Genomic DNA, 22,360 nt, shown 5'->3' on the forward strand with positions numbered 1-22,360 from the left:
GGTTTGATCCTGATCCTGGCCTTAACCGTGACCCTGACCCCTGACTCTACCTGGGCCTGACCCAGCTATGATCCATGAAACTAATCCTAACCCTAGCTCAGACCCCCGGCTTTCCTTTCCTCATCTCTGCCTTGGCCAGACCTTGGGCTGCAGGTGCTGGGACAGGCACCAGGCCCTGAATGGGGGCCACCCAAAATCTGAGCTGATCCTCGCCCCCCCCAGGAGCTCCTTCGGGACAGGCATGCCTCATTCTTCAGCCTCCACCTCCTGGTGAGTGACCAACTGGCTTCCAATTCCTCAGTCTGGCCTGGGTCTCTCTGATCTGCCAGTCCCACCGGTCTCTGGGCCTTCAGGTTCTCATTTGCCCAGGGGGTTGGCTGTTCTGGTCTCTCAGAGTCCAGGTCTTTCCAGGAGGATCCATGGAAGCCCTGAGTTGGTCGAAAGTTACCCCTCCTGCACTCAAGCTGTTTCCCCCTCCTGCAGGAATACAAGGAGCTCAAGGGCGATGGGCCTTTCACAGTCTTTGTGCCTCGCGCAGATCTAATGAGCAACCTGTCGCAGGTAATGCAGCCCTCCCCAACCCGCAGAGAGGCTGGGAAGGAAGGGGTGGGCATTCTGGGGTGTGGGCAGAGGCAGCAATCAGGGGCCTCCCTCTACCCTCCCGGACCCCCACTCCAGGATGAGCTGGCCCCGATTCGCGCCCACCGCCAGCTTGTGTTCCGCTACCACGTGGTCGGCTGCCGGCAGCTGAGGAGCCAGGAGCTGCTGGACGAGGGCTACGTCACCACGCTCTCAGGGCACACGCTGCGCATCCACGAGAGGGAGGTGGGTCCGGGCCCCGCCCCCACCCTAAACGACCCAGAGACCCTGCCCCTGACCCCTGTGCTCTGACCCCACGCAGTTAAGACCTCACCCTCCCTGGGCCTGGGCGGGTCTTAGTGACGGGGAGACCAGCTCCAGACCCTGCCCACTACCAAAGGCCTGTCCCCCAGGCCCGGGCCTTCGGAGCCTGGCTCCACCCTCACTCCCACCGGCCACACCTGGCTGCCTGCTGCCTTGACCGTGCCCACCTTCTGCCCCAAGACCCACCCAACGCAGGTTCCGCCCCACCTCAGGCCCCACCCATAGCATGAGTACCCCACCAATCGGCTTCATTCAGTCCTGGGCCCCACCCCCAGGGCAGCATCTATCTCAATGACTTCGCCCGTGTGGTGAGCAGTGACCACGAGGCTGTGAATGGCGTGCTGCACTTCATCGACCAAGTCCTGCTGCCGCCGGACGTGTTATACTGGAAGCCTGATGTTGCCCCTGTCCTGCGGGTATGACCTGGGCACAGGCCTGGGGGCTTACCGAGCAGGTTGCTGGGGGCCTCAGATGCTCCCTCCCTGCCTGACCTCAAGCCTCACAGGTGCCTTTCCACAGAGAAACGTCACCGCCGCTGCTGAGAGCTTTGGTTACAAGATCTTCAGCGGCCTCGTGAAGGTACTGCTCCCGTGGGTAGGCCTGTCAGTGTGTGCATTTGTGCCCGTGTGTGTGTGTGTGTGTGTGTGTGAGACAAATGTGTGAGTGTATATTTACCTGTCTGCACCCTTACATGTGTAAGCCTGTCCCTTGTGTGCGTACAGGCCGTCTGTGTATGTGAGCCTCCCAGTATGAGCACAAGGGTATGCTTATTTGTGTCCACGTACCCGAAAGTAGTCCAGGTGTGTGCAAGCTTATCCCTGCACATATGTCCATGTGTATCTGGCTACAGCCAAGAACGTGGCTGGCGGGAAGGCCCCCTGGGCCCTGGAGCCCCTTCCTGGCCTCTGTGGTCCAGCCCCCTACTTCCACCCACGAGTCTCTGACTGTCACACCTCTGCTTCTCCTTGCCAGGTGGCTGGCCTCCTGCCCCTGCTTCAGGATGCGGCCCACAGGCCCCTCACAATGCTGTGGCCCACAGACTCTGCCCTGCAAGCCCTGCCACCTGATCGCCAGGCCTGGCTGTACCATGAAGACCACCGTGACAAGCTGGCAGCCATTCTGCGGGGCCATGTGATTCGCAACATTGAGGTGGGTATACCCCCAGTCCTTGGTCCCCACTGCCTGCCACCCAGCCTACCTGCCTGGCTCCAACCGTAGCCCCTTCTGCTCAGGCCTTGGCATCTGACTTGCCCAACCTGGGCCCACTCCGCACCATGCATGGGACCCCCATCTCCTTCTCCTGCAGCCGTGTCCGGCCGGTGAGTGTGAGGAGAGGACTCAGATGAGGGAAGCAGGAGGCAGGGGCTCTGGCACTGGGGGGCCACAGTGCACCTGTGACCCCGTGTACTCTCCCTCCTCCGCCTGCAGGGTGAGCTCACCGTGGGTGAGGAGGATGCCCGCATCATGCAGCGGCACCTCCCCTTTGAGGGTGGCCTGGCCTATGGCATCGACCAGCTGCTGGAGCCACCTGGCCTTGGTGCTCGCTGTGACCGCTTTGAGACTCGACCTCTGCGGCTGGTGAGGGAGGCCATAGGTCAGAGGTGGAGGGGCAAGGGATCCTAGCCAAGGGACCCGTCTCGTCCATCCATCTGACCTTGCCGTGTTGGCCTCTGTTCTTTACAGAAGATCTGTAGCATTTGCGGGCTAGAACCGCCTTGTCCTGAGGGCTCACGGGAGCAGGTAAGGGCCTGGAAGCTGGGTGGGGGTTCAGGCAGGGCCCAGGGACTCCAGGGCTGTTTGACTCCTCTTGGCCCAGGGCAGTCCTGAGACCTGCTGGCGGTACTACTCAAAGTTCTGGACGTCCCCTCCACTGCACTCCTTGGCACTGCGCAGCATTTGGGCCCGGTCTAGCCTCTGGGGTCAGCCCCAAGGCCTGGGCAGGGGCTGCCACCGCAACTGTGTCACCACCACCTGGAAGCCCAGCTGCTGCCCTGGTCACTATGGCAGCGAGTGCCGAGGTGAGTGTCCCAAGGTCGTGAGTGTCACTGGCTGGCTCTTCTGGCACAGCTCCAGCCACTGCTCCAGATAAAACATGTTGGGGTAGTGGGGCCAGGGCAGGTCTGGGTGGTGAATGGATTTGGCCAGGAGAGAGTGCTCTGAGAGGCTGGGTGGGCATCTGTGGGATTCTCACCTGTGAGGGGACTTGGGTGGATTGTGGCTTCCGGAGGAGGCTCGACCGCCCCGGGTACGAGACGGACGGTGTGGCTGGGCTGGGGCTGCCTGTGGCGGGGGTCCCAGTGACAGCCCTGGCCCCACCTCACTTCTCTCACCTCTCCACTAGCTTGCCCTGGTGGCGCCAGCAGCCCCTGTGGTGGTCGCGGCGTGTGCATGGACGGCATGAGTGGCAGCGGGCAGTGCCAGTGCCATTCGAGGTTTACAGGGACAGCGTGTGAACTCTGTGCCTCGGGTGCCTTTGGGCCCCAGTGCCAAGGTGGGCTCCCTGCCCCACCCTGTCTGACCCTGCCCTCTGAGCCCCACGGCCCACATGCCAACCCCATCAGCCTGCTGATCTCTCTCCCCAGCCTGCCGCTGCACCTCCCATGGCCGCTGTGACGAGGGCCTTGGGGGCTCTGGCTCCTGCTTCTGTGATGAGGGCTGGACCGGGCCAAGCTGTGAGGTGCAGCTGAGTGAGTGCTGTCTGTGTTTGTGTCCACCTGAGTGCTTTTATATGCTCGCGTGTAGTGGCATGTGCCCCGACCACACACTCAGGTGGAGCCACTGAGGGTGGGTGGGAGGGGGTCCAGGGGTACCCAGGAGGGCAGCTCCTAACCTGGATATGCGGGGGATGCCTGGGGGACAGAGCTGCAGCCCGTGTGTGCCCCGCCCTGTGCGCCTGAGGCCGTGTGCCGCGCGGGCAACAGCTGTGAGTGCGGCCTGGGCTATGAAGGGGATGGCCGCTCGTGCACAGGTGAGTGGTGGGCAGGTGTGAGGTGGGAGGCCCCCTCCCCCCCTGCCACCGGGGCCTGCCACTCTCTCCCTGCCCGCAGTGGCGGACCTGTGCGGGGATGGGCGTGGCGGCTGCAGCGAGCACGCCACCTGCAGCCAAGCAGGCACAGTGGTCACCTGCACCTGCCTGCCTGCCTACGAGGGCGACGGCTGGAGCTGCCGGGCCCGCGACCCCTGTGCGGACGGCCACCGTGGGGGCTGCAGCGAGCACGCCGACTGCTTGAACACAGGCCCGGTGAGCAGCCGGGGAGTTGAGCGGCAGGGTGGGGAGGCTCCACAGAGCAGCCCCTCCACCTCGCCCCCCTCCCCCCCCGGCCCCCCCCACCCCGGTCCCTGAAGAGCACCTGCCCGCTCTCCCGCCCCAGAACACGAGGCGCTGTGTGTGCCATGCTGGCTACGTGGGTGATGGACTGCAGTGTCTGGAGGAGCCTGAGCCGCCCGTGGACCGCTGCCTGGGCCAGCCACCACCCTGTCACGTGGATGCTGTGTGCACTGACCTCCACTTCCAGGGTGTGCTTCCCTGCCCGCTCCCGGTGCCCCTGCTTTACCTCGGTGCTGCTGGGCTGATCACGCCTCCCTCCCTCTGCAGAGAAACAGGCTGGTGTCTTCCACCTCCAGGCCCCCAGCGGCCCTTACGGCCTGAACTTCTCAGAGGCCGAGGCAGCGTGTGGGGCCCAGGGAGCTGTTCTTGCTTCTCTCCCTCAGCTCTCTGCTGCCCAGAAGGTGTGTGGGGCTTAGGAATCTGGAGCCAAGCCCGTGGGGGCCCCCTGGAACTGGGCCTTTGGTCTCAGCATCCCCTTCTGCCCCTACAGCTCGGCTTCCACCTGTGCCGTGTGGGCTGGCTGGCCAACGGCTCGGCTGCCCACCCAGTCGTCTTCCCTGCGGCAGACTGCGGTGGTGGGCAGGTGGGTGTCATCAGCCTGGGCCTCCGGAAGAACCACTCAGAGCGCTGGGACACCTACTGCTACCGCGAGCAAGGTACAGCCTCCCCTACCCCCCCAACACATACCCCGGCTTGGCCCCTTCCCACTGACCCACCCAACTGCTTATCCCGCAGATGTGGCCTGCCAGTGCCGCCAAGGCTTTGTGGGTGATGGGACAAGCGTCTGCAATGGGAAGCTGCTCGACGTACTGGCTGCCACAGCCAACTTCTCCACCTTCTATGGGGTGTGCAGGGGCCCAGCCTCAGGGCTGAGGGTGTGGGTAGCTGGGGTCCCTGGGGAGGGAGCCTGCCCACAGTCCTATTTTCCCTCTTCCAGATGCTGCTTGGCTATGCCAATGCCACCCCTCGGGGTCTGGACTTCCTGGACTTCCTGGACGATGAGCTCACCTATAAGACACTCTTTGTCCCTGTTAATGAAGGCTTCGTGGACAACATGGTAACCAGTGGGGGTCGTGGGCAGAGCCAGGCCCAATGCTGATGCCTCCGGCTGGCCTGGGCCAACAGGCCTTGCTTTGCCTACAGACGCTGAGTGGCCCAGACCTGGAGCTGCATGCCTCCAACACCACCTTCCTGAGCACCAATGCCAGTCAGGATACTGTGCTCCCCGCCCACTCGGGCCTCAGCCTCTTCTTCAGTGCTGTGGGCCCTGACAACAGTTCCTGGGGCCCTGTGGTGAGTTTTGCTACTGTACTTCTCCTGCTGGCTCTGGCCCCTCACACTCACCAGGCCCAACTCTGGTCTCCCTACAGGCCCCAGGGGCGGTCGTGGTTAGCCACGTCATCGTGTGGGACATCATGGCATTCAACGGCATCATCCATGCTCTGGCCAGGCCCCTTCTGGCTCCCCTACAACCTGTGAGTTGGTGAGGGGTGGGGAGGACGACAGGCAGAACAGCAAGGGGTGAGGGGACGGTCCTGGCCTTGACGCTCTCCTTGTTTGCAGCAGGCAGTGGTGGCGCCTGAGGGTCCACCCGTGGTGGCAGGTGTGGGGGCTGTAGTGGCTGCTGGAGCACTGCTTGGCCTAGTGGCTGGGGCCTTCTACCTCCGTGCCCGAGGCCAGGCCACGGGCTTTGGCTTCTCCACCTTCCAGGTAGAGCTGTGTTGGGGGGGAGGGGGGAGGGATGTTGGGGGTGTCTGGGTCCACTGATCTTGCTCGAGGCCCCTCACCACATACCTCTCTTCCAGGCAGAAGATGATGCTGAGGATGACTTCTCCCCATGGCAGGAAGGAACCAGCCCAACCCTGGTCTCTGTTCCCAACCCCGTCTTCGGCAGCCCTGATGCCTTTTGTGAGCCCTTCGATGTGAGTATGAGGGGTGAGCGATGACAGAAGGGGACCCCCGGGCGTGGTTATCAGCCCAGCCACAAGCAGTCCTACCCCCTACCCAGGACTCACTCCTGGAGGAGGACTTCCCGGACACCCAGCGGGTCCTCACGGTCAAGTGATGCATCTAGGACCGAACAGAGGCACGAGCAGGAGGGAGACCACTTTTATTGCCCGCCCTGGAATGATGCCCAGCATAGGCGGGGCAGGAGGGGTTAGGACCTATTCTGGACAATAAAGGTGCCCTCAGCGGATGTGGGCCATGTCGCCAAGGAAGGGTGTCTTCATGCAGCCGGTGCAGAGCTGGTCCATCCAGAGTGGCGCCTCATGCTGCAGGGGTGTGCGGCGTGGGTAGAAGGTGAAGTCTATCCGGTAGTTGAGTAGACAGCTGAGGGAGGCCATGTAGAGGTCAGAGAAGCGCACGAGGCGTCGTGAGAAGTACGTGGGGTTGTGGAAGGTGCGGAAGATGCTCCCAAACTGAGCGTTGAACAGGGCCTTGGTGATGCACCTGAGGAAGAGACATGGGGCACTAGAGCAGGCACAGCAGGAATGAGGCTGGGAGCCCTTCCTGCCCCACCCTGCCCACCTCAGCTCCTGCCGCTCCTTCATCCAGGCAGCCAGCACCTGCTGCGACTCGGCGTCCTGGTACGTCTGGGGGAGACGAGGTGGGTGTTGGGTGTGTGCCTAGGCGGCAGCCCTGCCCTCCCCCCGGGGCCGCCCTGCGCCCCCACACCTGCATGCGCTCCAGCAGCCCCGTGAGTGCCTGCTGCCACGTCAGCGAGTGCATGTACTGCTCCGTGTTGATGATGCGGATCTCGCGCTCTAGCTCGGGGATGATGGCACCGGTTCGCCAGCCGTGCCGTAGCATGAGGTCCTGGGGGGTGGAGGACAGGGATCAGCATCAGCCAGCAGGCTCCCTCCCTCCCACCCAGCCTTGCGCCCCTCACCGCCAGATCACTGTACAGATGGTCTCCGAAGTAGAGCACACGGGGTCCACGCCACTCCGTCAGGCGGAGGAAGTCATACAGGTTTCCCTGGGGAGAGGTGGGGGGGGGCACCGCTGAGCACAGCGTACCACGGGACTACCAGAGCCACGCCATGTTCTCCACCTTCCTCCCAAATCCCCAGGGGCAGCACGGCCCCTCCAGCTGGATGCCGGGCTGCCCTTTCCCGTGGCCTCAGTGTCCCCGGGCTCTGGCCCTCTCTCCTCCCCCTTCACAGTCAGGAAGGGGGTCTGCCTGCCACAGGAAGGTCTCCTGTCAGCCTGGCATGATGCCCTGGGCCTCCCCTCCCTGTGGCCTCACACCCACCCCAGGGATCCCACTCTGTGGGAAACAAACCACAGCAGCGAGCCTGTGGCCCTAAAGCCCTTCCTGTCCTCCCCGGCCTGGGCCCAGAGGGACCCAGCAGACCTCACTGCGAAGCCATCTGCCCCTCCTGCTCCAAAGCCAGAGAAAAGATGAAAGCAGTCAAGCTCAAACACAACAGAGGAAGCTCGCGGGAGAGCAGAAAATGGGGCAGGGGGCCCAGAGCAGGAAGCGCAGCAGCCAGTGAGGCAGGAGCCCACACCCTAGAAATGAACAGAATTCACACTCAGCGCAAAGGAGCTACTACAGTAGCCTGTGCATGCTAGCAGCAGGGGGAGAAAGCAAGGCGTGGCAGACACAGGGCCGTGAAAGGATTGTTGAAATAAGCTCAAGTGGGGAGGCTGTAGAGTCAAATACGAGTGGGTGGAGCGCTGAGGATGTGCCCTGAAACAAGAGAAAATTTCGAGGTACAGGTGCTGAGTCAGGCAAGACGGAACCTGGGTTCCAGGCTCCCCAGCAAGGGGAGACAGGAAGGGAGCATAAAGAAAGATGAGAACCAAGCAGGATCGGGCACACACACAAAATGAAACTTCAGATCATCAGGCATAAAGAAAAGGCTAAAAGCTGCCAAAGGAGAAAAACTCCCCTTGTTCCCCACGAAGGTACATGACCCTCCTCAGGCTTATTAGCCAAGATGCCAAGACAAAGGAGAGCGTTGCCCTCAGAGCTGAGGGTAAGAGCCTGCGCTCAAGGGGGCCATGGAGAGTTGGGTGCAAGCCAGGTAGGAGTACTGTCTACAGGCCGGGCCGCTGCCCTGGATACCCCAGGCTGCTCCCGACCCAACTGCTGACTTCCTCCCTCCCCCCAACCCCTGGAACCCCCACCCTCAAGAAGCCCAGCTCAGCCAGGATTTCCGCATTCCATCCAGGGCCAAATGCCTTAATCACCTCCTGCTCCTTAATCACCACACAACCCCCAGCACTGGGCCCCCTTCTCATCTTCCTAGCCACCAGCCAGGAAAGGGGGTCTTCCCCAAGGGCCCGTGAGCTGCTCCGGCCAGCTTGACTGGCTGTAGCAGAGTGGTCAGCCCCAACTAATGACATTGCTGTTTAGTGGGTATTCAGTAAATGCCTGGCCCATCTAAGGGCTTGTACACCACAATTCAAGTAGAACATACTTTTTTTTTTTTTAACATTATACTTCTTTTATAGATGAGAAAAAGCAAAGCACAGAGAGGTCAAGTGACTTGGCCAGACTCCCTCTGCTATCGAGCAGTAAACTTGGAATTCAAATGAAGGCAAACTGACCAGGCCTGTGTCCTGAGAGCCATTCCCTGGTGCCCCTGGAAATGGTGCAAGGGGGCAGAGCCACGGCAGATGTGTGGTGGCTGGGCAGGGCCCAGGAGGCTGTGCTACTGACCCCTCCACAGCCTGGGGCTATGGTTAGGCCACCCAGATAGCACTCACCTGCCGATAGATTTTGCCCTTCTCCAGGCGGGTGATGCGGTCCCAGTGCAGGGAGCCCTTCTCATCAAGTTTTCTGAAAGGCCTGGAGGCAGAGGGGTAAAGGGCTTGGATTCCAGTCTAGGGCAGGACCAGAAGCAGGCACCTCCTCAGTTTGCAAAGGCCACCTGCTCACATGGGCTGGGTGCTGACAAGGGGGTGTCCCCACCCCAAGCACACAGGGTGGTGAGCAAAGGCCAGTGCCCGCTCCCCACCCTCATCACCCCTGCTAGGCCCATACTTGCGCCGGTCAGTAAAGAAGCTGGGTTTGTCTGCCTGGACGATGACCACATCAAAGAGCTGGCGCCAGTCAGGACCCACCATGTGCCGCATCCCCTTGTCCCTGGGCAGAAGTGGAACAGGCAGCAGGTGGGCTGAGGCAGGCCCCTCCTTGGGCCCCGCCCCATTCCCCCCAGGACCCCCCCACCTCCCCACCGCAGGCAGCTCACACGAAGCTGAAAGGACTGTTGGTGATGAGGAAGAGCTGCTTCCTATGGGCCACCAGGCGGCTCAAGACGGCGAAGGTCTCGTCCCCTCTCAGGATGTACTTCTCTAACAGGGAGATGGGTCTGTGAGGGCCAGCCCGGCCCCCTGCCCAGAAAGCCGCAGCAGGGCTACTGTCTACCCTTACCCATATCCTGTTCGATCCACTGGTACATGAGGCCCTTCACGTGCACATCTCGAATGGCATCCTGGGGGTAGGAGAAGGACTGTGAGGGTACAGTGGGGCCAAGAAGGCCTGCCCCGCTGTGGCTGACTTGATCTTCCCTGCCACCCCAAGAGGCAGGCCCAGTGTCCTCACTGTCACATCCTTGTAGAGGTGCGCCTGGTCAAACTCCAGGCCGTGACTCAGGAAGTGGTCCACCACGCAGGACAGCAGTGCCATTTCTGGCAGTGAGAAGATGTCCATGAACTGCTTGATGGAGGGACCCTGTGGAGGGAGCAGCCACCTCAGCAGCCCCTCTAGCCCTACCGCCCCTCGCCCTGGAGACCAGTGTCCCTTGGGACACTGGTAGAGGGAAACTACCTGCTGGGTGAGCCAGCCCACCAGGGTGAGGGCACCCACAGCGAGATCACTGAGCTGCCTGCCCTGGCCAGTGGCAGTGTTAGACGGAGCAAGTACCTTGCCGTAGAAGCCACTCATCTGGTACAGTGGGATGTGCTGGGTGCCCCCATATAGATCTATCACCTCCTCGTCAGGTACAGGCTGGAGGCCCCTGGGTGGATGCACAGACATCATGAGTCTGAAGTGGTCCTGAGCTGAGGCCACGGTGTAAGATGCAGGTTGAGGGGGTGGGGGGACAGCAGGGTCAGGCAGGGCAGTCTGCACTGACCTGTAGGCCGTCCCCAGCTGCACATAATGGAAGGCATCAATCTTCATCAGAAGGCTCTGGGAGCACCAGGGGAATGGGATGGGTGGTAAGAAAGGGGCTTGCATTCATTCATCCAAGCCAGCCTCTTCCAGTCCCTGTGCTGAAGCCCCAGCTGGAAGGTACCAAGGGGATTAAGTGCCCGTGAAGCTACAGCTGTGAGGCCAGGGGTAGCCCCTTATAGAGGATGGGGGCTAAGGAAGTAGTGCTGATGCACATCCAGTCAGGAGGGGCCCCGCGGAGAACATGGCCTAGCCACTCACCTTCTGAATGTCGTAGTGGAGGCCTCGGATGGCAAAACTGGGGTCGTAGTCATATTTCCGGATCCCCTCTGGGTACTGTCGGGGGGGAAGTGCGCCACGCCTGAGCCAGTGGCAATGCCAGACCTCTGGCTGGGCAGCTGCCTCAGGGGACCTCCGTGACTCAGCCTGAGGCTCCCCCGGGGCCTGGGCCGTCTGCCCGGCCAGGCTCACCTTGTAGTGCTCAATCAGGATGTCGCGGGCGGCACTGAAGATCTCGGGGTGCAGCGCATCTGCGTACTGGGCCAGCGTGTAGTCGTAGTCGAAGCCATAGACTTCGACATCACGCAGGCTGATCTCGTTGTTGGCATAGATGGCTGCTGGGTTCAGGAGACTGCAGACCTCGGGGGGCAGGAGGTCTGGAGGGAGGAGATGCAGGTATGATGAGATGAACACGGAAGAAGCAAATGGTCACCGAGCACTTTCCAGGTGCCCAGCTCTGGGAGGCTCATGAAACCACCCAAGATGGGCAATCTTAGCCCGAGGCTGCATATGGTCAAACTGAGGCTTAGAAATGCCACTTGCCCAGGGTCACGTGGTTGGGGTAAGGCAGAGCTGGCAATGGGACAAGACCACAGCTGGATCTCCCACCTCTGGGTCTTGGGTTACACCCCTGCCTGCAGCCCACCAGGTGAACTGAGCCCATGTCCCCTCCAGGCTCTCATAAGCCCCACTGGACCCATGGCTATGCTTGGGCCCTTTCCACCCTGCCTGAAGCTCAGGCTGGGACTGAGGAACATTATAGGAGTTGGGGGAGGGGGGAGTATGGGGTAGCTCTTCTGTCGCTCATTTTCCTGGGTCTGAGCACCTGCCACGGCCTGTGGAATGAGGCCCCTCTAATCGGATTTCAGCGGCCCGCCAGTCCACGTAATGACATTTGCTGCTTTTGGCCAGGGAACATTGCTAATTACGACAGGCAGGACGTGTGATGTTGGGCTGCAGGGCAGTACCCAGGTTGCTCCCTTCTGGGGATGTGGTCATGGCCACCCCAAGTCCCTGGCTGCTATGGTCAGGTTGAGTGGGACACCGTGCAGAGTAGGCTCTAGGGTCCTAGGGAGGCAGAGGAGGATGAGGGGGTCCCAGGCTTATCTGCCTCAGTTTCCCCATCTATACAGTAGGGGAGTTGAATGGGGAAAGGGCCTGGGCTTTGAGGTCACAGAGACCAAGCCAAATACCCCCTCTTACAACTGGCACCTCAGAAAAGTTACCTCACATTTTGTACCTCAGATTCCCTATTTTTCAAGGTGGAATCAAAATCGTGCCAACCTACAGAATTATGGAGAGGTCATGTTGAATGTGCTCTGTGCAGCATTCCTGCTCTGCACCCAGCAAACGGATTAAATGAACCACGGGCCTCTGAAGCCTGTCACCTCCCTGTCCTGGATCTCCCTGCATCACTCGAGGAGTAGGGGCTGTGGGAGAGGGGACCAGGTGGGATTAGGTGCACAGGACACCGCCCTGCAGGGGCTCCAGGTGGCCCCATTCCTGAGACCACTAGCTTGTGGCTAAGGCCCGCACCCACAGCCCAAGCCTCCACGGAATTCCTGTCTCAGCCACAAGAAGGCACAATCCTGAAGCAGAAACCCTCGGCCACACAGCTGCCTGTGCACAGAGGCAAACACCGATGAGCTCCCACGCTCTGAGCATTTGCCTTGGAGGCCCCTTTGGAACACGGGCTCCACCCTACCCCCTTTCCTTTGGAGCAAAGTGCAGGGTGTGGGTGGGGGAACAAGTGTGGCTGGTTCCTCTAGGGGCCCCAGGCCAACGTAAGCCTGGCACAGAGCAGCTGTTTCGCAGACTCGTGGGTGCAGACAGAACACTCCTCACTTGGATGCACGTGAGACGCAGCTGCCTTCAGCTCTCTAGGGAACTGCTTGTGAGATGCCCCTCTGATGTCACTAGGCCTCTGATGTCACTGGGCCTTGCTCTCCCCACGGTCCTGAGTTCCTGGGCACCAAGTCCAGTAGCCCCCCAGGGCTACTGGGGGGAGGGGAGGGATCTGCTTGGCAGCATAGCCCCTTGTTGCCGGCAGAGTTCTAGCCAAGACCAGGCTTCTGCCTCTGTCCTTGAAAATGTTCCCAGGATGGACAATCCTCTGAGGAACAAAGCAGGATGGGGAAGCAGCCCATGGGGTCTGCCCTCCTGACCTGATTTCTGGACGGAGGAAAGCACAGCTCTGGGGGCCACGAGGTCCACTCCTTTCCACGGGACTATGGTGGCGCACAGGGCCAGGTGAGGAGGATGTACTCCTCACCTGCACTGGCCTCCCAAGTTCACTGGGCTCACTGTGCAGACCTCACCCTCCTTTCCTCTTCTCAGTCCCCAGTTCCCACCCCTGCCCCAGGCTCCAGGGCCAACTCTTCCCCACGGCAGCTGTAAGACTCACTGTGGGTGCCTTCCTCCCAGCTGTTGCTGGGTGCACTTGCTGGGTGCCTTAGAGGCTCATCCTGTTCAAGCCTTACTCCAATCCTGTGAGGTGGTCCTACTTATGCATCCATCATCCAGAGGAAGAAATGGGCTCAGGAAGGTGAAGTCACTTGCTCTAAACCATCCAGCGGTAGGCAATGCAGTTGAGATTAAAATTCGGGTCACTCCACTTGCCTTAACCACTCTGCCCCTAGGCCTAGCCTTTCAGTGTCCCCATGCTGGCAGGGAGGCACTGGGCTGGGGCCTGGCTCCTGGGCAAAGTTTTGCCCACAGGCATTAGCCCAAGGCATACCTCAATGCCCAGAATGTCCCCCAGAAAACCCAGTCAAGAGTGATGAGTTAGGACTCAGGGGTGCCAGTCTGGCTCATCCTAGCATCTTGGAAATGATGCTTTCACATCAAGAGGAGCTTGGGTGGCTCTGTGATGATCTTAAGATCCAGGTGAGCCAGGTGTGACAAAGCCCAGCAGGCCTTCCTGTGTTCTCTCCCACACCTACAAGGCAGGCTCCTCAGGTTGCTCTACAGAAGGTCTTCTCCAGACCCAGAGCAAACACAAATCCTTAACAGCATCCCAGGCCTGTCCTGTCCACTGAAGGGGGGGGTGGGGGGTGGGAGGGGCGGGGTCCTGACAGAGGTCCAAGGGCTTCAGAACCACAATTCCTCACTATTCTGCCTTGGACTTCTCAGGTGAGTCCTGTCCAGCTCTCCACACAGCTAGAGTGGAGGCTCTAATCATCTGGAATCTTCCAGACAGGGCCACTTTGTCTTACCAGACAATGAAAGCCACATCACCCTTGGGGGCTCCTCTAGAAGCTCCCCTGCCCTTTCCAGGCCTCGTTCCTTCTGTGTCTCCACCACAGCCCTGTGTTGTGGGTTTGTGTTTTACACTGTAGACTCTGAGGGTCCAAGAGGGTTGAGGCCTGCTGAGCGCCACCCCGCGGGTCAGTGATAGGGTCAAGCCCAAACCACATATGCCTGCCGCAGAAGAGAGAAGAGCCCCAGGGTGGGTGTGGGGACCAATATCAGGCACTCTCAGATCTCTGGCTTCATCAGGGCATCCCAGCCTCTCATCCCATCCCTGTCTGGAAGATTCCAGATGATTAGAGCCTCCACTCTAGCTGTGTGGAGAGCTGGACAGGACTCACCTGAGAAGCCCAAGGCAGAATAGTGGTTCTTAAGGCCTTGGACCTCTGTCAGGACCCCCCCCCCTCCCCCCCCACCGCTTCAGTGGACAGGACAGGCCTGGGATGCTGTTAAGGATTTGTGTTTGCTCTGGGTCTGGAGAAGACCTTCTGTAGAGCAACCTGAGGAGCCTGCCTTGTAGGTGTGGGAGAGAACACAGGAAGCCTAGCCTCTCTGGGGAGAGGCTGCAGGTTCATCAGCCCATTTTGCAGTGTCTCGGCCAAGGATGAAGCCACCCTTGTGGACTCCAGGGCCCTGGGGTGGCTTGGTCTCGTTTCTCCAACCAATACCTTCCCCTCCTGGGCTGAGAGTGCCTCGGACCTCGGTGGCAATCCAGAGGTGTCTGCAAAGTCTAGTCCGCGTCCGCTTAGGTTGGGCAGCGCCGCCGGCCGGCTTTGTCCCTGGAGCTCCCGCCCCAACTAAGGGCCCCTAAGAGAACAAGGGGTAGGGGCATTTCCGCCGCAGCATCCCGGCAGACGGGGTCGCCAGGAAAGACGGTGGGGGCTCCGCATTCCGGAGGCCGCTTCGGGAACCCCGAGATCCTGCAGACCGAGCCAGGAAACAAACCTCCCGTCGGCCCGTCTGCCTCCGGACGTCGGGGCGGCCCTAGAGGGCCCCGGGACGACCAGCGGGAGCCTCTCCAGAAAAGCTGCTCGGCCTTCAGGCTCCGGGGCCCCGGCGAGCCTCACCAGGGTGCTTTCCCTGAAAAGCGGCGCCCGGGACGGCTCGGGACCGCTGGTCTATCCGTCGCCTGGGCGCGCGCCGGCCGCCGCGCGGATACACCCCCGGCGCCCATCCCACCTCGGCTCACCCACCGTGCACCAATCTCCGCATGTCCTGGTAACGAGCCCACAGGTGCGCGCTGAGCTCGGCGCCGCCGGCGGGCGCCGGGGCGGGCGCGGGGCGCGGGGCACCGGGGCAGTGGGCGCCGGGACCCGGGGGGCCGCAGCCAGGGCAGGAGGGCGAGGACGACGCGGCTCGCGGCCCGCCGTGGCCCCTGCACGGCAGCCAGCGCCGAGCGGCCGCCCGCAGCCCCGCACCCGCCATGCCCGCCGCGCGGCCCGCGCAGCCCTCGGCCCGTCGGCCAGTCCACCGCCCTCCGACTGCGCGCCCGCCACGGTGGCCGCGTGCTCCTCACGGCGGCCGGCCAATGGGCGCGGCGCGCGGAGCCCGGCCGGCCAATGGGCGCGCCCCTCGGCCTGGGGGGCGGGAGGTCCCGGGGCGGGGCGGGGCGGGACGGGTTCCCTAGCCCCCTCCCCCGTCTCCTCGAGGCTGAGGAGGACTCTGCGCCCCCCTTCGGTGGCCACCGCAGCGATGGCCGCTCTTTGGGCTCCCTTCCCGGGAGGTCGGAGGACCCAAGAACGGTCGTCTCCTTGAGGCTGCAGACGGCCGGGACACGGAGAGGGAAGGGTCGGAGCGCGGCGGCCCCACCTCGACCCCCGGTCCTCTGTCTCCCCCTCCGTTCCCGGGTCCTCTAGCCTGCCGCCCCCCGCGCCCGCCCCTGTCCTTCACGACCTCAGCTCCGCCACCGCTCCCAGCCAGTGATACGGCGAGGGTCCTGTTCCCTGCAGATCAGAGGCCGGCCAGTTTCACTCTAGCGAATAAAGAGCCTTCCCCACGCCGGGTGAGACCTCGGGACCCACAGCGCCGCTGAAGCAGCCTCTCCTCGCTCCCGCCCTCTACCGCACACAGATGACCCCTTTTAACCTAGGGCAGGACCCCTGAGCGGTACGCTGCAGAGTTGTGGGCCCGGGGTCACTGCGCCTGCCTGGTTCTGACCTCAGCAAACAGCCGCACTGACCTCACTCTCCGCTTCCCCGCGCGGGGCCCCCATTGAGATGCCGCGGTCTCTTCCAGCAATGTTTCCAGACTTTCCATCGAAATTCGGCATTCCTTCTTGGAACCACTCTCCACCTGTGTTTCTTCTACTCAGATCTGTTTCCTGAGCCCGCATGCGTACCAGGTGGTGCACTGCACCGGTGGGCCCTGTCGGTGGGGACCTGGCCGGCTAGACACTCTGTTTCCTTGGGGTGCTCCTCCCGGTTTAAGGGTGTGTGCCTATTTGAATACACATTGCATCTTGGCTGAGCACTTACATATGGTGGGCCAGATCCTGGGCCAGGTGATGGGGCAGGATGGAGGCGGAAGGGTAGGCACGTGTGAGCCCCAGGAAGCTAGGAGGGCGTTGAACACCTGTCCACAAGTAAGTCTCCTCAGGCGGGAGATGGGTGCCCCGCAGTGACAGGCTTCCAGAGCCACCAAAAGAAACGAGTGAGTGCCAAGCCAGTGTGTGCGGGAAGCTGGAGAAGGCAGGTTATCCGGGTAGCAGCACTGGCCTGGCTGCTCAGCTCGGCTCTGTGACCCTTGCCAGGGGCCCTGCTTGCTCTGTCCCTCTTCTCCAGCCTGTTTGTGTATACTTTGTGTTCACGTCACCAGAATTTTTCACTAAGTTTTCATTTGATTTTTTTAGTTTGTGTACTAGTTGTCTCCCTTTCCAAAGATAAGGACCCAGTTGTTTTTTTTAGCCTTAGGTAATAAAGTGACAGCTGTTTACAACAAAGCATGGAGACTTAGTGACTTAGCAAGAGTGAAGGCTCTGGAGTCTGAGCTCTGCTACTACCTGGCTCAAGCTTTTAACTTCTCAGTTTCCCATCTATAAAAGGAGAAGATGCAAATAGAGGCGAGTTTCCCTAGGATTTAGAGTGCATGTAAAGAACTGGCACTCAATAAATCGTTATCGCCATCATCATCATCCTGTTTTAACTAATGATAATCGATCAGCTACTATGCTCCAGGCATTGTGGTAAGTGCTTTGTTTGTTTTACCTCTAAATCCTCCCAGCATCAGAGAAAGGGTCCCATTTTGTGGAGCAAGGGATGTGGTTTGACAAAGCCCATGCTCCTGAGCCACTCTGCTCTTCTGTGATTATTGTGAATAAGGAGATGATGCATAAAAAGCACCTACACGTCCCTGTATAACGGTAAGTGCCCCGGATACAGGATGGCTTTGATTAATTTCAGGGTTGTTTGTCACAAGGTGATTACTTGGACTTTTGTTGTGATAAAGTTCAGCTTTCAACAATGCATATCAAATTCTGTTATTTTTAGTATTCTTGTCACCAGTCGCAACCCCGAAATAAATGCAAAGAATTGCATAATTGCACTCTATAGTACAATGCGGTATACGTTTAGCCCATCAGAGAGGGTCGTCACTTCTAGCAGGACTTTAAGAAAAAAGATGGCGGTGGCAAAGTAGGGGGTGCCGCCGCCAACTCCGAGCACTGGCTTGCACTGGGGAGGCTGGGGCGGAGCCGGGTGGACGCCACGTGGGAGGCCCCGCCCCCTTGGGCCACCCTGCCTCCAGAGCCTAGGCGCCTGCGCCAGCTCCCTCGGGCTGGGCTCCACCTTAAGGAGCACGCGCACTCTGCCGCAATCGGATTGGCGGGTCCTCGCGCCCCACCGCACTCTGATTGGTGGAGCCGCCCAGTCTCTGGGGCCGGGTGTCCGAGCTCAGCTTCTTCAGCTCCGCGGCTGCCTGGAGGTGGCGCAGGCAGGCCGCCGGACTCGTCTTCAGCAGGGAGCTCCAGTCCAGGAGCTTGGGCAGCTCTCGTCGCTCCTGGTTCCGCTGAACCCCTGTCCACGACCTGGGTCGGGCATGTTTTCCAGGGCCCAGGTGAAGCGGATCCTGCAGCGGGTGCCCGGGAAGCAGCGACTCGGCGTTTACAGGTTCCTGCCCTTCTTTTTTGTCCTGGGAGGAACGATGGAGTGGATCATGATTAAACTGCGCGTGGGCCAGGAGACCTTCTGTAAGTGGGGGTGCAGCAGCGTCCGTTTCATTTCAGGAAGGCAGGAGGCGGCAAGGGACCCGTTTCCCTGGGGGACAGTCAGGTTGCAGACTGCTCATTCCACTCTGAGCGCTGAGCTGCCTTTACCGTGGTCAGACGGGCAAGTACGGTTACATTCGCGGCCCCGGGCTCTCTTGTAAGCGGGGCGACAGAAGCACTTTGGTGTCCAACCTTGAGACCTTCCCTGCACTTTGAGGGGAGAGCACGTGACTCCACGCGGAACACCCTCCTCTCAAGCCAGCCCCTTCGTCCCTGCCCGCCGGTGACATTTGTTTGGTTGGTCCTAAGGAACACACTTGCTCACAGCACTGTAGAAGCGAGTGCGACCCTGAAGATTCATGGAAACACCTGCTAATTGGTCAGCCCTCTCTGGATTCTTCAGTCCAAACCCTGGAGAGAGCTGGTCCGCCTTGGCCTAGAGGATTGCCACAGTCTTTGCGGGACAGAGTCACTGACACCAGGGCCCAGCAAAGAATGCCTGTGAAAAGAATGCCTGGCATTGCTTTGCCAAGCCTTAGCGCTAGTTACCCTTCTGGAAAAACTTTCCCACCCCCTTGGCCATTTCTGCTTTATTCCTCTCCAGAAACACGTTATCACTTGCGAATTACCAACCCTCATTTAAAAACAAATTTTTTTGTGTTTATTTTTGAGAGAGAGCAGGTGCCAGAGTGAGGGAGGGGCAAAGAGAGAGAGAGGGAGACAGAGGATCTTAAGGGGGCTCTGCCCTGAGAACAGAGAGCCCGATGTGGGGCACAAACCCACCAAACGGGAGATCGCGACCTGAGCCGAAGTCAGATGCTTAACCGACTGAACCACCCAGGCGCCCCTATTTAAAAAAAAAAAAATTAAATAAAAAAATTAAAGATTTTTAAGCAATCTCTAGCCCCAACGTGGGTCTCCGCGAACCTGCAACCCTGAGATCAAGAGTTGCATGTTCCACCTACCCAGCCATCCAGGTGCTGGGCCAACCCTTATTTTAAAAACACTGTTACATTAGCGCTTCCTAAAGATACTTACCTTTTGTTCATCTATTCATCAGTATTTAATACACACCCATGAGAGTATGTAAGGAACAAGGCAATGTCCCCTCCTTCAGAAGAGCTCTAATGGCAGAGACCCATCATAAAGACTGTTACTATTAAGTGTGGTCAATACTGAGGGGACAGTGGCAGGGGGCAATGGCAGTCTTGGGGGAGTGTGGAGACCTCAGCTGGATCAGATGGTGCAGGGAAGGCTTCCAGGAGTTACCATGCCAGGTGGGACCTGAAGATTGACTGAGTAGGTCAGCCAGATGAGGGGAACGTTTGTGGAGGTGAAAGTCTGATGCTAGTGCCATGGTGTGAAAGATTACTGTTTGAGGGCCTGAAGGTGAGTGGAGTGAGGGATGAAGTGGTTAGAAATGTGCCTGGGCGGATGTGTCCAGAAGCACTGGAGAACCAAGAACGTACCCAAAGGATTGCAGGTTTTAAGCTGCGGAGGATTAACAAGAGAGTGGGTTCTTGTGGAGAGGAGGCAAGAACACAGGCTGTTGGTTGTTCAGGCCTGAGATGATGGCCTGGTCGGGTGGGTGTAGATGGGATGCCCAAGAGTGGAGTTGAGAGACACTCAGGAGATGGTACTGACAGGGCCTTGTGACTGAGTGGACTCAGGAGATGAGTGGTGGAGGCTTCTGGTAGGACAGCCGGGGCAGGGTGGGGTTAGGGAGGGGACACTGGCGGGGCAGTCCAGACTCCGTTTTTGGACGTGCCGAGGTGGAGATAGTTCTATAGATCTGAAGCTCAGCAGGCAGATCTGTCTCATGGGTCTGGGTTTATAGGTCATTTGAAACCAGATTGGAAGGAAAGTCAGAGGCAAATCCAACATTTTAAGGATGACTAGAAGTAGCCAGAGAGGCAAGGAGGAAACCCAGAGGCTCAGGAATCTGACTCTGTGAATGGGGGGTGTGGGGTGTGTGTGTGGGGGTCATCCTCCCCTCTCCCACCAGGAGAGACCTGAAAATATGGAGATTCGGGTCAGGAAAGGGGGGTGGAGACAGGCTACACATACCTGGCTCTTGAGAAGGTGGGAGAGCTTGGGATCAGAGCAGAGGCATGAGAGCAGCCCTTGGAAGTTAGCTGGAAGAATTCTTTACTGATGACTTAGCTGTGTGAAGAAGAGTCCATGGCCTTCTGGGGGTAAGTGAAGAAGGGTCAGGGTCATGACTGAGGAAACAGGATTGTCAGGCATCACAAGTGGACCCAGTTAAATGCATAAGTTGGTCCTACACCACAAAGCAGAGTGAGGCATGCAGGAGGAAGGCAATTGGATTAGTCTATAGTTGGGTTTTGAAGATGGGTCAAGAAGTTATTAAGAGGGGACTGCAGCTGGTTTGGGCAGGAAGAGAGAACAAGAGGGGGCTGAGGAGGTATTCAGGGGCCAAGGGCCTGGGGAAGAAGTTGATAGAGGTTCAAGGACGGAATGGCTAGAAAGGTGGTAGAGGTTGTGGTCAGAGCAGGATGAATACTTCAGAGAACACCGCAAGTAGATGGCAGAAGGTGGCCAGAGAAGTCAGGGAGGTGAAGGGGCTAGTGCTTCATCCCCATGGCAGGTGGTGTTGCCTGGAAGATCACACAGGGAGGTCAAGGAGCCTGAACGAGATGCCAGCATTTTCAGTGACTGAAGGGGAGTGGTGGCGCCAGGTGCCCATGAGAGAGCCAGGTGCCCATTGTGGCAAATGGCGTAAGCCCCAAAGGAAGAGGGTGAAGAATCTGCAGTGTCGAAGGGCAGCTGCTGAGAACAAGGGAACTCACCTCACCTCCCCACCCTGAGTTCCTGGTGTAGGTGAGGGAGTAGCAGAGAGCTGCAGGGCAAGACATGCCTTTGAGGCACTTCAGTTAAGGATGATTTCAGAGAAAGACATTTTTTCGGGGGGGGGGGGAAGGGGGGGGGTGGGTGGGCAGGGGAGGAAGTGAGGAAAGTCTTAAAAACATTGCTAAGAGGTATGCCAGGACAGGATCCTGTCTTTGAAGACACTCTTACCATGCTATTAAAATCCAGAACTGCATTAACATAGTCCTCATCTAACTCAAGTTTTGTTTTAAATGAGGTTTATTTTGGCATTGAGTTAAACAGTGAGATTCAGAAAGAGCTTGAGAGCTCTAGGCCACTGGTTAAATTAGTCAGATCTGAGTACTTTTAATTCCTGTTTCTTAAAAATCTAAGTGAAATTTTTATTTGACACAGATGATGTCTACCGTAGAAAAGCCTCAGAACGACAGTATCAGAGAAGGCTGGAAAATGCATCGGAGACTGTACTTCAGCCGTCAATAAAGTAAACATGAAATTTTACTACTGGTTTCAATTCCTTTGAAAATGTACTTTTCAGATCTCTTGTTCTTCCCAGAACTGCCTTTACAAAGAATTTTTATAGTTTTCCTGTCTCTGCTTGAATACTTCCCAAGTCACTGTTGGATGGCACTTATGGAAAATACTTTCCTCCTGAAACACTCTTGCCCATTAAATCCACTCGATGAAAATACTAGAAAAAAAATTAATGTTTATGTGAGAGAGAGAGAGAGAGAGAGAGAGAGCGCGCGAAAGAATGGCGGAGGGACAGAGAGAGGAAGACACAGAATCTGAAGGAGGTTCCAGGCTCTGAGCTGTCAGCACAGAGCCCAACGAGGGGCTTGAACCCACCAACTGCGAGATCATGACCAGAGCCAAAGTCAGAAGCTTAACTGACTGAGTCACCCAGGTGTCCCTCCATGAAAATATTTCTTAAACAATTCAAGGATCAAAAACAAAACAAAACAAAACAATTCAAGGATCAGTCAGGATGCTTTTTAGTGCAGCCTCAGTCTGAATTATTTGTGAAGTCTTGTTTTAGGCCACAAATAATTACTTGTTTGCAGAATTTAGATTTAAACATAGAGATAAAAGATCTCTACTGCAAGATTATTTAAACCAAGATAATTTTGCAGATTACATTCCTGCTAGCTACCAATCTGTCAACATTTGCTAGGGTGGTGGGAATTCCTGACCACACATTACTCATGTCAGGTGCTCTTATGAACAGAAATAACCCCTCCCCTTGCCTGTCCCCACTAATATACAAGGGCTGGACCTCCATAAGGACTCCAGAGGGGACAGGCTTCCCACCCCTCTGTGATGAAGATGTGCTTTCATCCAGCTGCTAAAGATAAAGACACTACTTCTTCCCTGAGAAAGTGAACCTTCACACTGCAAAGCAACCATAAAGTAACCACAGACTTCATCT

General features: G+C 58.6%; 3 protein-coding genes across 7 annotated transcripts in view; 2 read left to right on the top strand and 1 right to left on the bottom strand.

Moving 5' to 3' along the window:
* Positions 1 to 6,446, top strand: part of STAB1 (stabilin 1) — a 26,882-nt gene extending 20,436 nt beyond the window's left edge. For 2 of the 5 annotated variants that reach the window (XM_060631215.3, XM_060631216.3), the window contains exons 46-69: positions 223 to 270; positions 484 to 561; positions 679 to 825; positions 1,179 to 1,319; positions 1,423 to 1,482; positions 1,876 to 2,052; positions 2,136 to 2,222; positions 2,332 to 2,481; positions 2,587 to 2,643; positions 2,720 to 2,921; positions 3,245 to 3,394; positions 3,486 to 3,590; positions 3,764 to 3,871; positions 3,951 to 4,144; positions 4,275 to 4,419; positions 4,499 to 4,632; positions 4,722 to 4,887; positions 4,967 to 5,076; positions 5,169 to 5,288; positions 5,375 to 5,524; positions 5,602 to 5,706; positions 5,795 to 5,941; positions 6,037 to 6,153; positions 6,240 to 6,446. In XM_060631215.3, coding sequence (XP_060487198.3) covers positions 223 to 270; positions 484 to 561; positions 679 to 825; positions 1,179 to 1,319; positions 1,423 to 1,482; positions 1,876 to 2,052; positions 2,136 to 2,222; positions 2,332 to 2,481; positions 2,587 to 2,643; positions 2,720 to 2,921; positions 3,245 to 3,394; positions 3,486 to 3,590; positions 3,764 to 3,871; positions 3,951 to 4,144; positions 4,275 to 4,419; positions 4,499 to 4,632; positions 4,722 to 4,887; positions 4,967 to 5,076; positions 5,169 to 5,288; positions 5,375 to 5,524; positions 5,602 to 5,706; positions 5,795 to 5,941; positions 6,037 to 6,153; positions 6,240 to 6,296 — 2,955 coding nt within the window. In that variant the 3' untranslated portion in view covers positions 6,297 to 6,446. Of the gene's footprint in view, positions 1 to 222; positions 271 to 483; positions 562 to 678; positions 826 to 1,178; positions 1,320 to 1,422; positions 1,483 to 1,875; positions 2,053 to 2,135; positions 2,223 to 2,331; positions 2,482 to 2,586; positions 2,644 to 2,719; positions 2,922 to 3,244; positions 3,395 to 3,485; positions 3,591 to 3,763; positions 3,872 to 3,950; positions 4,145 to 4,274; positions 4,420 to 4,498; positions 4,633 to 4,721; positions 4,888 to 4,966; positions 5,077 to 5,168; positions 5,289 to 5,374; positions 5,525 to 5,601; positions 5,707 to 5,794; positions 5,942 to 6,036; positions 6,154 to 6,239 lie in introns of those variants that run through there. The other 3 variants (XM_060631218.3, XM_081794950.1, XR_009609689.3) reach the window with 3 other exon arrangements.
* On the bottom strand, positions 6,325 to 15,375 carry NT5DC2 (5'-nucleotidase domain containing 2). Its single transcript, XM_060631219.3, has 14 exons — positions 15,077 to 15,375; positions 10,827 to 11,011; positions 10,617 to 10,691; positions 10,318 to 10,373; positions 10,107 to 10,200; positions 9,786 to 9,914; positions 9,615 to 9,675; positions 9,433 to 9,535; positions 9,225 to 9,326; positions 8,948 to 9,029; positions 7,122 to 7,208; positions 6,908 to 7,048; positions 6,761 to 6,825; positions 6,325 to 6,682 (listed from the first exon to the last, which is right to left on the bottom strand). Exons 1-14 carry the CDS (start codon positions 15,306 to 15,308, stop codon positions 6,421 to 6,423), a joined length of 1,674 nt encoding a protein of 557 aa, XP_060487202.1. The 5' UTR covers positions 15,309 to 15,375; the 3' UTR covers positions 6,325 to 6,420.
* A 2,379-nt stretch (positions 15,376 to 17,754) lies between these two features.
* Positions 17,755 to 21,432, top strand: UQCC5 (ubiquinol-cytochrome c reductase complex assembly factor 5). The gene is made up of 2 exons (XM_060631220.3): positions 17,755 to 18,066; positions 21,328 to 21,432. The coding sequence occupies exons 1-2, from the start codon at positions 17,916 to 17,918 to the stop codon at positions 21,417 to 21,419; spliced, it is 243 nt and encodes an 80-aa protein (XP_060487203.1). The 5' UTR covers positions 17,755 to 17,915; the 3' UTR covers positions 21,420 to 21,432.
* Positions 21,433 to 22,360: the final 928 nt, after the last annotated feature.

The sequence above is a fragment of the Panthera onca genome, chromosome A2 (assembly GCF_046562875.1).
Source record: "Panthera onca isolate mPanOnc1 chromosome A2, mPanOnc1 haplotype 2, whole genome shotgun sequence".
NCBI lineage: Eukaryota > Metazoa > Chordata > Mammalia > Carnivora > Felidae > Panthera > Panthera onca.

Coding starts and splice junctions, on each gene's coding strand:
- NT5DC2 (XM_060631219.3), bottom strand. CDS start 15,308: ATGGCGGGTGCGGGGCTGCGGGCGGCCGCTCGGCGCTGGCTGCCGTGC. Junction 9,676..9,785: donor ACCTCTACAAGGATGTGACA/GTGAGGACACTG, acceptor TCCTACCCCCAG/GATGCCATTCGAGATGTGCA. Junction 6,826..6,907: donor GGCTGCTGGAGCGCATGCAG/GTGTGGGGGCGC, acceptor CGTCTCCCCCAG/ACGTACCAGGACGCCGAGTC.
- UQCC5 (XM_060631220.3), top strand. CDS start 17,916: ATGTTTTCCAGGGCCCAGGTGAAGCGGATCCTGCAGCGGGTGCCCGGG. Junction 18,067..21,327: donor CGTGGGCCAGGAGACCTTCT/GTAAGTGGGGGT, acceptor TATTTGACACAG/ATGATGTCTACCGTAGAAAA.